The sequence below is a fragment of the Gambusia affinis genome, linkage group LG03 (assembly GCF_019740435.1).
Source record: "Gambusia affinis linkage group LG03, SWU_Gaff_1.0, whole genome shotgun sequence".
In the NCBI taxonomy this organism is placed as follows: Eukaryota; Metazoa; Chordata; class Actinopteri; order Cyprinodontiformes; family Poeciliidae; genus Gambusia; species Gambusia affinis.
This window is the reverse complement of record NC_057870.1, coordinates 17,287,572-17,301,391: the sequence shown is the minus strand read 5'-3', so window position 1 is coordinate 17,301,391 and position 13,820 is coordinate 17,287,572. Positions and strand designations below refer to the sequence as shown.

Here is a 13,820-nt window from a genome sequence, read left to right as displayed (position 1 = left end):
TAAAGCATTGTGGGAGAACTTATGTTTACTAAATCAAAATGATGATATAAATCTAATTAATGCGCACAGCTAACTAGATCCTGTTAATCCGTGTGGAGGAAGGGGAATAATGTTGATTAACAATGTTGTGAGGGTCTGTTGGGTTTAATATGTGCACACAAACGTGTGATTTATCGGGCAGCGACGGCTGCACAGAAACAGGACGCGTTCGATGAGCTTGGCTGTCTGTGAGGACGCCAATCAAGTATCTTTATTGAGGGCCTCCTACACCCAGAAGTGACCGAGTGCACCCACTCCCTCATTGCCAAGAATACAAACATAGAAAACAACCCACAGCAAGCACACCAACACTGACATGTACACTATATAGGTTTATTCAAAGGCTTTCTTCTTGCTTTTACCCTTTGTGATTTGTTAAAATGAGAACACAATGCTGTGTGGGCAGGATGGTGAGTAACAGAATATAGAATATAACTGGGAAATAGAGGGAAAATGTTTATGCAATAGTCCTGTTGAAATGCCTTCTAAGGTTTTTATCCTGTGATCTTATCTGTGATCATGCACGGCTTTGTAATGTTGCAGTGCTGTAAAGTACTTGGTGTTTTTTTTTAAATATTATTGGTGGCGGATTTCCATTGAAAATGATTTGTATCGCTCTCCTGTAGCAGAAACGTGCCTTGCGGGTCCGAAGTGCAATAAGAGCAGAGACATAAGACCATCCAATAAACAGTTGACTGAAGGAGTTGTTTTAATGGAAAGCACTAAATCAGCTGTCCAAGTCAATTTGTAAAATGATTTAATTCTCTTTATTTAAATGTTGCAATTTTAAAATATGCACAAAGGACTTTACAAAGGACAAATGTTTAAAACTGAGGGTGAAAAGGTAAAAAAACATAAACTAAATTATTTTGAATAAAACCATGTGCATCTACAGTCAGAAATGCATTTTATTTACCTCGGATTTAAGTCTTTCAATTTCTGTGTCCTGGTCCTCCAGCTGAGTGCGGAGCTGATTGGCAGCCACCTTCTCAGTCTCCACAATTTGTACAAGGTGGATGTACTTCTGCATCAGAACTTCTCGTTCAATAATTATGTCAGAATAGCTGTGAAAAAAGAACATTTTATATTACAAAAAGCAGCTTACATACTCATAAGAATGAAGGTCTTAATCACTTTGAACTTTTAGTTATCTAAGTTTTTTGTGAATAAAAAGTTTTTAAAACTAGCAGAGTAAAAAATAATCTCAGCTTCATCAAGTTCCAGAATTATTGCAACCCTTAGAGTAAAAAGCAAACACACATCTTCTCCCCCCTGCACCAAGTCCAAGTTCAGTCTCAAATGAGTGAAATACTGAATACTGAAGCAGTAATTTATATTTGTGTAAATGGTGTGTGAGACCTGGAGTATTGATGCAGTAAAAGCAAAATGTAACTGACAAAGCTGCATAAAAAATTAAAAATATTCTGCAATGTTGAGGAGGAAATTAGCAACCAGCTGCTAGTAGCAGCACATTATCCCTGGTTTGTGGCTCTTTGTTGCTCATACCAAGGAGGACAAACATCAGCAATAACTGTAAGGTAGTTGCTGTTGCCGAAGGATATGAAAAAAATTATAAACCACTTCTAAACTATGCGAGAGAGTAATATAGACAACCTTATGCCAAAATTTAATCGGGAGTGATTAATGGCCCTAATCATTTTAATTTCCGGTGTATTACCGCCCCTCCCCCCTTCCGGTGTCAAGTTACCCATCCCCCATTTCACCCCATCTATTATGACATCTGAGTTTTAAGAATAATACAATTAAAGAATGAAAAACAAGAGTTTTAAGAGTAATATAATACGTGTTAGATAATCTAGAATAATATACAATATAATATATTTAAATAGATTTGGGATGTTGTAGTTACCTCTAGTTTAAGCAGAATATCTTCCTGAGACGTGAAGCGGGATTTACGGTCCTGTTTTGAGGCGGGGGGACAGAAATCCCTCAGGATAGTTCTCCTGACCTCTGGGTCAACACACATGGCGAACAAGGAAAATGTATGTCTCAGAAAAAAACACATTTTTGAAACCGTTGGCATTTCTCAGCTCTCAGGATTTGCGCGGGATAGAGAAGCCTCTCTATGGAAATTCCGACTCTGAACATAAATCGCAGGGTCCCAGTCATATGTGAGTCAGAATGTGATCCAGTAGGTACAATTTAAAGGCTTATTCTTATACTCTTGACCTCTGATCACCATATTTATTGACTATCAGCAATCAGCTCTCAGGATTTGCGCGGGAGAGGGCATAAGACTAGACAGGGGCTGACATCGCCCCACCATGGGCGTGTATGTGTGTGTGTGTGTGCGTGTGGCAGGGCTGACCCCCAGTCCCTGCCATCGCTGTGTGTGCGTGCGTGCGTGTGCGTGTGTGTGAGTGTGTGTGTGTATGCGTGTCCCTGCGTAAGAGTAAACATATACCTCTAAAGAAAACCTAAAGTTTAACTGTTTTACTGCATTATTTATGGTAGTAGAATTAGTCAGTGCTGACTGAGTTTGTGATTTCCTTCATCACTTAAATTTTAAACTCTTATAGATTTTTTTTTCCTGTAACACTTGCTAGTGTGATACATGTCCTTAAAAGTCCCTCATCTGTAAATTTATTTCTGAAGAATATCCTACAGATACTAAACAGGCCTTGGTGAAGCTACTCATATGTATCTTTCAGCTTTCCCTAAAGTTGAATTTTTTTTTTTTTACAGTGCACAACCACGCTCCGAGTTGCTCCAACATGAGAATTATTTTATTTCTTCTTTTTTTTTAACCTTTAAAATGATCCACTACTTTCATCTCTGAGTTATATGCTGTATGTTTCTTGGCCCTAATGATGTTTTCCCTTCATCCATTATCCGACACACTTGAGCAATCCTGTGAATATAAGAACCTGTAGTATTTACTAGCAGTCATATCGCCTGAGTTGTTCCACCTTGGTTTTCAGTCAGGTCACTCTTAACAACTACTTAATTCAGTTAAACCTGAATTGATTCGTGTTCACACAACCAGTTTCACAGCTACCATCTGAACTAGTTCTTGCTCATTAAGCTAAAAATAAAACAGAAAGCACACTATAGGTCATGCTGCCATTCACAAAGAAGTGTTTTGATATGTGAGCTTGGATTTCTATCGATTTATTGAATGTGTAAATATTTATCAAACTGAATGGCCATTCAGGTTTTATTTAGGTTTTTTTTCTTTTGGTGTTTGTTGCACAAATTTAAATATATGAAGACTATCAACCAACAATTCAGTCAATTTGTGATTTTTCTTAAATACTCCCTCTCACAGAGACTTGCTTACATCTTCTGACAGCTAGTCCAACTTATGATAACATTGACTAAGTTTGCTATTGGTACACTTTACCTAAAAATAAAATTAATAAAATTAAATTAAACATACTCATTACACAACCACGCTCCAAGAGTTGGTCACAACATGGTGAATTGTTTTGTTACCGTTAAAATATCTACAGCTTTTGTTCCTTGTTCATAATGATGCGTCTGTTCACTAATGTTCACTAACAGACAGTGCACCTCTTGTAATTGATAAGCTTAAAAATGATCACTGTGAAGCATCAGTATGCATTAATGAAGATCATATCAGTCAGATTAAGTAAAATATCATCAAACTCAGAGCAATCAAAATTCTATTTCTCTGAAAGGTAATTTCTCCTTTTCAGGGAGTTTAGACTGTATGAACGGAATCAATGAAATATACTATGAAATATTTAATTTGCAGAATCCCCATAATAAAACTTCAATTGTGAATTGAATGATTACATTGCATCTAGACACAAAAGAATCAACTGTTAATTAGTAATCGTACTATGTAAATGACTAACAAGATCTTCTCAAACAAGAAACTTGACTACCTAAAGTGATTTCTCATATTGAACCGTCTGACTTTCTGTAGCCGACTAAATTTAACCTTACCAAAGTTTTGCCTTAGAGCAAACAGGTACTGAGTTTGAAACGTGGATCAGACGCCTTCAGCCATCTGCTAAAGCTAGACTCCGGCCTTCCTCACTGCAAAATAAAACATTACACTTAAAAAAAAGTTCAAGTGAACATCGTTTAATTATTATCAATTTGTTGTTTGTACTCGTCTTAAACAAGTGGCAGGAATGTTTGGATATTTAAAAAAAAAAAAAAGCTTGATAAGTTATTTACGTTGAGTCCGTGCAACAAATAAAATAAAATAAAAAGTGAACTATTTGAAAATAGTGAGGATTTTGGGTGGTAAAAGTTTACCATCTTACATCCAGACACTTCGCCATTTCTGCTCAAGCAAACGGAAACGTTTTGAACAGCATAACTATGTCAAATAATGAGACCGTGTGTCTTTAATCTATGTAACAAAATATATTGCTGCTGCTGCTCCTGTAAGCAGAAAATAAAAGAAGTTTTGCGGAGAATAACATTTTGGATAAGTTTAAGAACTCATTTTGGATGAGTTGAAGAATATTGTTTGCCAAAATCACACAGTGTAACTACACTTGTCTTTTAAATGATGCAGTAATTGAATCTTTTGAGGCAATTGGTTTGCATAAATTTAAGTAAATACAACCTATTTTCCTGCTCCACATACTTAGCTAGCAGTTTGCCAATTAACTTCCCAGTCTGAATTTTTGGGCAACGTCTTGATTCAGTCAAATCTTCTATCCTATTTCTCCTGAACTCCGACATTCTTCTACATATCGGTACATATGTGAATGTTTAGCTTGCTGGTCTTCAGCATGCTTTGAATGCAGTATCTGGTTTCTCTTACTTTAACCCGCCCAACTTGCACCTAATTGGTATGTTAGCCTTTTGATTCCCTCCCAGTGAGGCGGTGCTTCACAAAGCAAACTGTTTGTCAAACCGTTGATCTGCCTGGTGGCTGTTTCAGAAGATGAGGAAAGACGGTGACTGAGTTTTAGACAGTACTGGTTTTAGACAGTACTTTTTATTGTAGCTGCTCATGTAGCTTTTTTTTACTAGATGGCAGTCCTGTGTTATGTTTCTGTTCAGTGTACATGTCTTTAAAATATGAATAAATACGTACAATTCCATAGTTATCTGATCCAGCGGTTATAGAAGTTTGGTAATAATGCAATTCAGGCATTGTGGTTTCTTAATGTAAGTATTTCTGCTACTGGACAAGAAATAGTGTTAAAAGAGGATTTAGAAAGAAAAATGCAAAGATGATATTTGTATTTACTGAGTGCAAGGCTGTGACTAGTTATCAGGACAGAATGAGAACTGAAAAACTGTTGGGTCCACATGACCAAGGAGGGAACCGGTCATCTGCTCCAACAATTTATTAGTCTTTAGGAAATATTTTTGGACACAAGGAGCAGGAACATAACAATATCAGATGTATTGTTCATCCTTATATCAGTGATTCAAAGCTACTTTTAATTTTGCATCATCTTAAAGATGAAAAGAGTCAATTGTTTTTTCACCCATAGACAAGTGTAATGTGTTTATTACAAGTAGGATTAACCAAGCTGAAGGAAAACAGAGAGAAAGGAGAAATAAATATTCATTGATACAGAACAAGAATTTTATGTTGTGTAAGATATTTAAGAAAATAATACTGAAGCTGTGAACTCGTGAATTTCTTTATTTGGTTGTTATCTCTAAACTACGTTTACTTTTTTATGTTGAACACCAGACATCTTTTCCACAGTTTTTTCACTTAGTTCCACGACTGCAGTGGATTTTATAGTCAATGTTAAAATCCAACACAGAGTCTGAAGCGATGGAGGAAATTTACGTCAATATGGAACCTGTTGGACAAACTGCATCTAATCACACAGGTAAGAATGAAGTTACAGAGAAATCTAGTATGCATATTATTCAATTTTGCTAATGTTAAGGTTTTTGTTAAGGTTGGAGGAGCTCCAAAGAGAGGTTCGGTCTCGGTGTGGTCGTATGCTTGGGAATCCTGAATGTTTTAATTCTGGCTGAACTCATAGGCCTCAGTGTACAAAGTGAGTCTTCTTCTAGTCATGTTACAGATGTAAAATGAGTAAATGTTATGTTTCTGTTTTTTCTACTGATCAAATAGCGAGGGTTTAAAAAAAAATAAAAATAAAGCTTGGTGACTCAAAGTGTTGCAGAGAGGTGAAACATTACAATATGTTACATGAGTTTGATTCATTCTCAGTAATGGTTGCATCTGCAGCCGTTTAGCGTGTCTTTAATATCTCCTCTTTTTCAAACTATTTACCAAACAATTTATTTTTCAGTGTTACCTCAGTTTAAATTCTACAGGCGTAACCAAAATCATGAAACTATTTTCTAAGTCTTAGGTGAAAATAGATGCCACTTCTTTTTTTTCCTGCAAACATGTTTGTTGACTTGTTTTGTTTTTTTTTCCCAGCTTATGACATGACAGCAGATTTTTCTGACATCTGCAACATGCTGACTGAACAGAACAGCACGTTTCTCTCCATGAACGCTAACTTCACTGAAACGGCTCCACGAGCTGAAGAGACTTTAAGGTTTGTCAAAACTTTAAAAAATTTGTATCTCTTTAAAAACTGAATTCTACTCTGAATTGTAGAGTATAAATAATACTTTTCCTTTTTGGTTTAAATGAGTATAATGTAAATGAACAACTTTTATTGAATTTATTAAGTGCTCTATCATTTTCGTGTGCTAAAGAACAACAATGTAAAGCAAACTAAACTTTGATTCTTTTCTCCTTACAGGACAGACAAACATCAGTTGTTCCTGTTAATCCAGGGGCTGCAGAAGAAGAGCAGATCCAGTAGTGATGGATGATTAGGATTTGTGTTCACTGTGATATTATTCATCAATAATAATAATGTAGCTTATTAGTATGCTGTTACATAAAACCGTAAAGATAAATTGTACGCTTCCAACTGACTTATAAAGCAACAATTTTTCCGATTGTACTCTGTGTTTTTCTTTCTTGTTAAAACTCTGACACGATAAACAAACGTTGGAGGATGGTTTTGTGCGGAGGATCGGTTTAGCATGATGCTCTCTGATTATGTCTTGATGTGACTTTTACTACGAGACTTTATGGAACTCCAGTTGTGTCCGGTAATAACGGATTAAGCTCTATCTTGGTAGATTTTTATATTTCCAATTATTTACTATCATTTGTAATAAAGTAACGTCAACACCACAGATTCAACTGTGAGGAGTTTGTTCTAGTCATCTTAAAGATGGCAAGAGTCAATGTCGTGTTGATTCTGAGTAACTGAATGATTAACCGAATGACATTTTATTAATTTCAGAGTTCAATCAGCGTTTTGTAGTGATCCTAGTCTAAGAAAGAAAGAAACAAAGATAGAAAGCAGCAAATGTTCATGTTGGTTCCAGAGACTTCTCCTGAAAATATGGATCAAATCAGTCATTACAGGGTAAAAGTGATTTGAAGAGGTATAAGCGTATAAACAAGTCAAGTCAATGACAAGTCAATGACATGATGCAATCTGCATTTTGAACTTTGATAACTTTTTTACTGACAAATAATACATTTAAATTGCTGCGTTGTTTGATAAGTAGAATAGAAGTGACTTTTTTGTAAATGGTTTTGAGATTACCTATTGTAAATTAACGTTTTATAAATCACCTGAATCGAATTAAGAAATTTGCCCGACTGACTGGACTGGAGAGAAAGGATGAACAATGTTTTATGCTTTTCGTGGAAAACTAAGAAATTAAAACAGAAATTTTCCAATTGCATTTTACTACATACCGTTGCCTGGTGTCTGAGCAGGTAAAAGGTCATCCCAAGCAATAAGAAGAAGCTGTTGTCAAAATCATGATCTTAAATTTTATTTACAAAGAGATGAGTCATAATATTCTGTACCACATAATTCACTGCTTACAAATACTAAAAAGTCTAAAACAAGCATGACATAAAAAAATAAAAAACTTCTGACAACAATCTTGCTCCTGAATTTGGGTCAGGAAAATAAAGCTAAGGAAGAAAACTCTTTCACAATTTAGATTTACAGATTCAGAGGAAAGCTACATTACATAGATACATAGAACAACGATATAGATTTAGAATAACAAAAAAAATTAGGCATAACTATTGTATTTTACCTGCCTCGGGCTTTGTTGGATCATTTTGTGTAGCTTGATGTAGTCGTAACATCATGTAGCATCATGTGGCATCATGTAGCATCATGTAGCATCATGTAGCATCATGTGGCATCATGTAGCATCATGTAGCATCATGTGGCATCATGTGGCATCATGTAGCATCATGTAGCATCATGTAGCATCATGTAGCACCATGTAGCATCATGTAGCATCATGTAGCATCATGTAGCACCATGTAGCATCATGTAGCATCATGTAGCATCATGTAGCATCATGTAGCACCATGTAGCACCATGTAGTGCAATAGTGACAGAACGCAGCATCAGTGTTTGCAATACATTTTGGATCTTCAATGGCAGGAAACATCATTTTTACATTAGTTAGATGTTGAAAGTCTTTTATCTAAACATCTTATGAACAGGTTTTTATTGTTTCCTTATTCATTGTTTCCTTAAAACTATTTAAGGAGTGTTGATTTCATCTAAAATTTTAAGGGATTATAGAGGTTTTAAAGCTAATAAAACAATGAAAATGTACTACATGACTTGCATTTGAAGCTGTAACCCAACACAGGGTAGACTTTTCACTGTGATGGAGATATTTGTCTCTTTAAAGACACCTTTGACCATTACAGCTGGTCCAGGCCACATCCAATTCTGAGAGGGGAGACACGAGGCAAACAAACCGTTTAATTATTCCCAGTAAGAAGAAGAAGATTTAAGGGTATTTATTATAGTCATTTATCCACAGTAGTTCCTACAAACAGGGGTATTGATATCCTATTGACACCATTTTGTAAGCAGTGAGATTTCATGTCTTTCGGACTCTGTCTGAGGTTGACATACATGGGTTTCTGGCTGGCTTTTTTCTTTGTGATTTGAGACACATAATAGGAAAGATACAGGAACCAGATTGAATAACAAAACAACTCTTGGTCCTATGCAGTATAATTGACTGTGGTATGTTTACCAGATAGTAGATGAAACGTTTATCGTGTTTCAGGACAGCACACAGCCCCGGCATCCTCTCTATTAGGACATACATAAAAATACAAAACAGGATATGATTTAGCACTTGCTGTTGAAATCATACATTTGAACAAACTGCAAAAATATGAAACATTTTTCCAAAACAGGACTTTTTAGTATTTGTAAGCAGTGCTACATGATGCTACATGATGCTACATGATGCCACATGATGCTACATGATGCTACATGATGCTACATGATGCCACATGATGCTACATGATGCTACATGATGCTACATGATGCCACATGATGCTACATGATGCTACATGATGCTACATGATGCCACATGATGCTACATGATGTTACGACTACATCAAGCTACACAAAATGATCCAACAAAGCCTGAGGCAGGTAAAATACAATAGTTATGCCTAATTTTTTTTGTTATTCTAAATCTATATCGTTGTTCTATGTATCTATGTAATGTAGCTAAACTGAGGTAACACTGAAAAATAAATTGTTTGGTAAATAGTTTGAAAAAGACACGCTAAACGGCTGCAGATGCAACCATTACTGAGAATGAATCAAACTCATGTAACATAGTGTAATGTTTCACCTCTCTGCAACACTTTGAGTCACCAAGCTTTATTTTTATTTTTTTTTAAAACCCTCGCTATTTGATCAGTAGAAAAAACAGAAACATAACATTTACTCATTTTACATCAGTAACATGACTAGAAGAAGACTCACTGTGTACACTGAGGCCTATGAGTTCAGCCAGAATTAAAACATTCAGGATTCCCAAGCATACGACCACACCGAGACCGAACCTCTCTTTGGAGCTGCTCCAACCTTAACAAAAACCTTAACATTAGCAAAATTGAATAACATGCATACTAGATTTCTCTGTAACTTCATTCTTACCTGTGTGATTAGATGCAGTTTGTCCAACAGGTTCCATATTGACGTAAATTTCCTCCATCGCTTCAGACTCTGTGTTGGATTTTAACATTGACTATAAAATCCACTGCAGTCGTGGAACTAAGTGAAAAAACTGTGGAAAAGATGTCTGGTGTTCAACATAAAAAGTAAACGTAGTTTAGAGATAACAACCAAATAAAGAAATTCACGAGTTCACAGCTTCAGTATTATTTTCTTAAATATCTTACACAACATAAAATTCTTGTTCTGTATCAATGAATATTTATTTCTCTTTTCTCTCTGTTTTCCTTCAGCTTGGTTAATCCTACTTGTAATAAACACATTACACTTGTCTATGGGTGAAAAAATAATTGACTCTTTTCATCTTTAAGATGATGCAAAATTAAAAGTAGCTTTGAATCACTGATATAAGGATGAACAATACATCTGATATTGTTATGTTCCTGCTCCTTGTGTCCAAAAATATTTCCTAAAGACTAATAAATTGTTGGAGCAGATGACCGGTTCCCTCCTTGGTCATGTGGACCCAACAGTTTTTCAGTTCTCATTCTGTCCTGATAACTAGTCACAGCCTTGCACTCAGTAAATACAAATATCATCTTTGCATTTTTCTTTCTAAATCCTCTTTTAACACTATTTCTTGTCCAGTAGCAGAAATACTTACATTAAGAAACCACAATGCCTGAATTGCATTATTACCAAACTTCTATAACCGCTGGATCAGATAACTATGGAATTGTACGTATTAATTCATATTTTAAAGACATGTACTTTTAGGACTGCCATCTAGTAAAAAAAAGCTACATGAGCAGCTACAATAAAAAGTACTGTCTAAAACCAGTACTGTCTAAAACTCAGTCACCGTCTTTCCTCATCTTCTGAAGCAGCCATCAGGCAGATCAACCATTTGACACACAGTTTGCTTTGTGAAGCACCGCCTCACTGGGAGGGAATCAAAAGGCTAACATACCAATCAGGTGCAAGTTGGGCGGGTTAAAGTAAGAGAAACCAGATACTGCATTCAAAGCATGCTGAAGACCAGCAAGCTAAACATTCACATATGTACCGATATGTAGAAGAATGTCGGAGTTCAGGAGAAATAGGATAGAAGAGTTGACTGAATCAAGACGTTGCCCAAAAATTCAGACTGGGAAGTTAATTGGCAAACTGCTAGCTAAGTATGTGGAGCAGGAAAATAGGTTGTATTTACTTAAATTTATGCAAACCAATTGCCTCAAAAGATTCAATTACTGCATCATTTAAAAGACAAGTGTAGTTACACTGTGTGATTTTGGCAAACAATATTCTTCAACTCATCCAAAATGAGTTCTTAAACTCATCCAAAATGTTATTCTCCGCAAAACTTCTTTTATTTTCTGCTTACAGGAGCAGCAGCAGCAATATATTTTGTTACATAGATTAAAGACACACGGTCTCATTATTTGACATAGTTATGCTGTTCAAAACGTTTCCGTTTGCTTGAGCAGAAATAGCGAAGTGTCTGGATGTAAGATGTTAAACTTTTACCACCCAAAATCCTCACTATTTTCAAATAGTTCACTTTTTATTTTATTTTATTTGTTGCACGGACTCAACGTAAATAACTTATCAAGCTTTTTTTTTTTTTTAAATATCCAAACATTCCTGCCACTTGTTTAAGATGAGTACAAACAACAAATTGATAATAATTAAACGATGTTCACTTGAACTTTTTTTTAAGTGTAATGTTTTATTTTGCAGTGAGGAAGGCCGGAGTCTAGCTTTAGCAGATGGCTGAAGGCGTCTGATCCACGTTTCAAACTCAGTACCTGTTTGCTCTAAGGCAAAACTTTGGTAAGGTTAAATTTAGTCGGCTACAGAAAGTCAGACGGTTCAATATGAGAAATCACTTTAGGTAGTCAAGTTTCTTGTTTGAGAAGATCTTGTTAGTCATTTACATAGTACGATTACTAATTAACAGTTGATTCTTTTGTGTCTAGATGCAATGTAATCATTCAATTCACAATTGAAGTTTTATTATGGGGATTCTGCAAATTAAATATTTCATAGTATATTTCATAATATATTTCATTGATTCCTTTCATACAGTCTAAACTCCCTGAAAAGGAGAAATTACCTTTCAGAGAAATAGAATTTTGATTGCTCTGAGTTTGATGATATTTTACTTAATCTGACTGATATGATCTTCATTAATGCATACTGATGCTTCACAGTGATCATTTTTAAGCTTATCAATTACAAGAGGTGCACTGTCTGTTAGTGAACATTAGTGAACAGACGCATCATTATGAACAAGGAACAAAAGCTGTAGATATTTTAACGGTAACAAAACAATTCACCATGTTGTGACCAACTCTTGGAGCGTGGTTGTGTAATGAGTATGTTTAATTTAATTTTATTAATTTTATTTTTAGGTAAAGTGTACCAATAGCAAACTTAGTCAATGTTATCATAAGTTGGACTAGCTGTCAGAAGATGTAAGCAAGTCTCTGTGAGAGGGAGTATTTAAGAAAAATCACAAATTGACTGAATTGTTGGTTGATAGTCTTCATATATTTAAATTTGTGCAACAAACACCAAAAGAAAAAAAACCTAAATAAAACCTGAATGGCCATTCAGTTTGATAAATATTTACACATTCAATAAATCGATAGAAATCCAAGCTCACATATCAAAACACTTCTTTGTGAATGGCAGCATGACCTATAGTGTGCTTTCTGTTTTATTTTTAGCTTAATAAGCAAGAACTAGTTCAGATGGTAGCTGTGAAACTGGTTGTGTGAACACGAATCAATTCAGGTTTAACTGAATTAAGTAGTTGTTAAGAGTGACCTGACTGAAAACCAAGGTGGAACAATTCAGGCGATATGACTGCTAGTAAATACTACAGGTTCTTATATTCACAGGATTGCTCAAGTGTGTCGGATAATGGATGAAGGGAAAACATCATTAGGGCCAAGAAACATACAGCATATAACTCAGAGATGAAAGTAGTGGATCATTTTAAAGGTTAAAAAAAAAAGAAATAAAATAATTCTCATGTTGGAGCAACTCGGAGCGTGGTTGTGCACTGTAAAAAAAAAAAAAATTCAACTTTAGGGAAAGCTGAAAGATACATATGAGTAGCTTCACCAAGGCCTGTTTAGTATCTGTAGGATATTCTTCAGAAATAAATTTACAGATGAGGGACTTTTAAGGACATGTATCACACTAGCAAGTGTTACAGGAAAAAAAAATCTATAAGAGTTTAAAATTTAAGTGATGAAGGAAATCACAAACTCAGTCAGCACTGACTAATTCTACTACCATAAATAATGCAGTAAAACAGTTAAACTTTAGGTTTTCTTTAGAGGTATATGTTTACTCTTACGCAGGGACACGCATACACACACACACTCACACACACGCACACGCACGCACGCACACACAGCGATGGCAGGGACTGGGGGTCAGCCCTGCCACACGCACACACACACACACACACACACACATACACGCCCATGGTGGGGCGATGTCAGCCCCTGTCTAGTCTTATGCCCTCTCCCGCGCAAATCCTGAGAGCTGATTGCTGATAGTCAATAAATATGGTGATCAGAGGTCAAGAGTATAAGAATAAGCCTTTAAATTGTACCTACTGGATCACATTCTGACACACATATGACTGGGACCCTGCGATTTATGTTCAGAGTCGGAATTTCCATAGAGAGGCTTCTCTATCCCGCGCAAATCCTGAGAGCTGAGAAATGCCAACGGTTTGAAAAATGTGTTTTTTTTCTGAGACATACATTTTCCTTGTTCGCC

The 13,820-nt window shown here is 35.7% G+C and overlaps 1 protein-coding gene across 2 annotated transcripts in view; it reads right to left on the bottom strand.

Annotated features, from left to right (window-relative positions):
- Positions 1-13,820, bottom strand: part of rasgrf2b (Ras protein-specific guanine nucleotide-releasing factor 2b) — a 66,803-nt gene that overhangs the window by 30,380 nt on the left and 22,603 nt on the right. For both annotated transcript variants that reach the window (XM_044109234.1, XM_044109243.1), the window contains exon 3: positions 956-1,103. In XM_044109234.1, the coding sequence (XP_043965169.1) occupies positions 956-1,103 (148 nt within the window). The remainder of the gene's footprint in view (positions 1-955; positions 1,104-13,820) is intronic.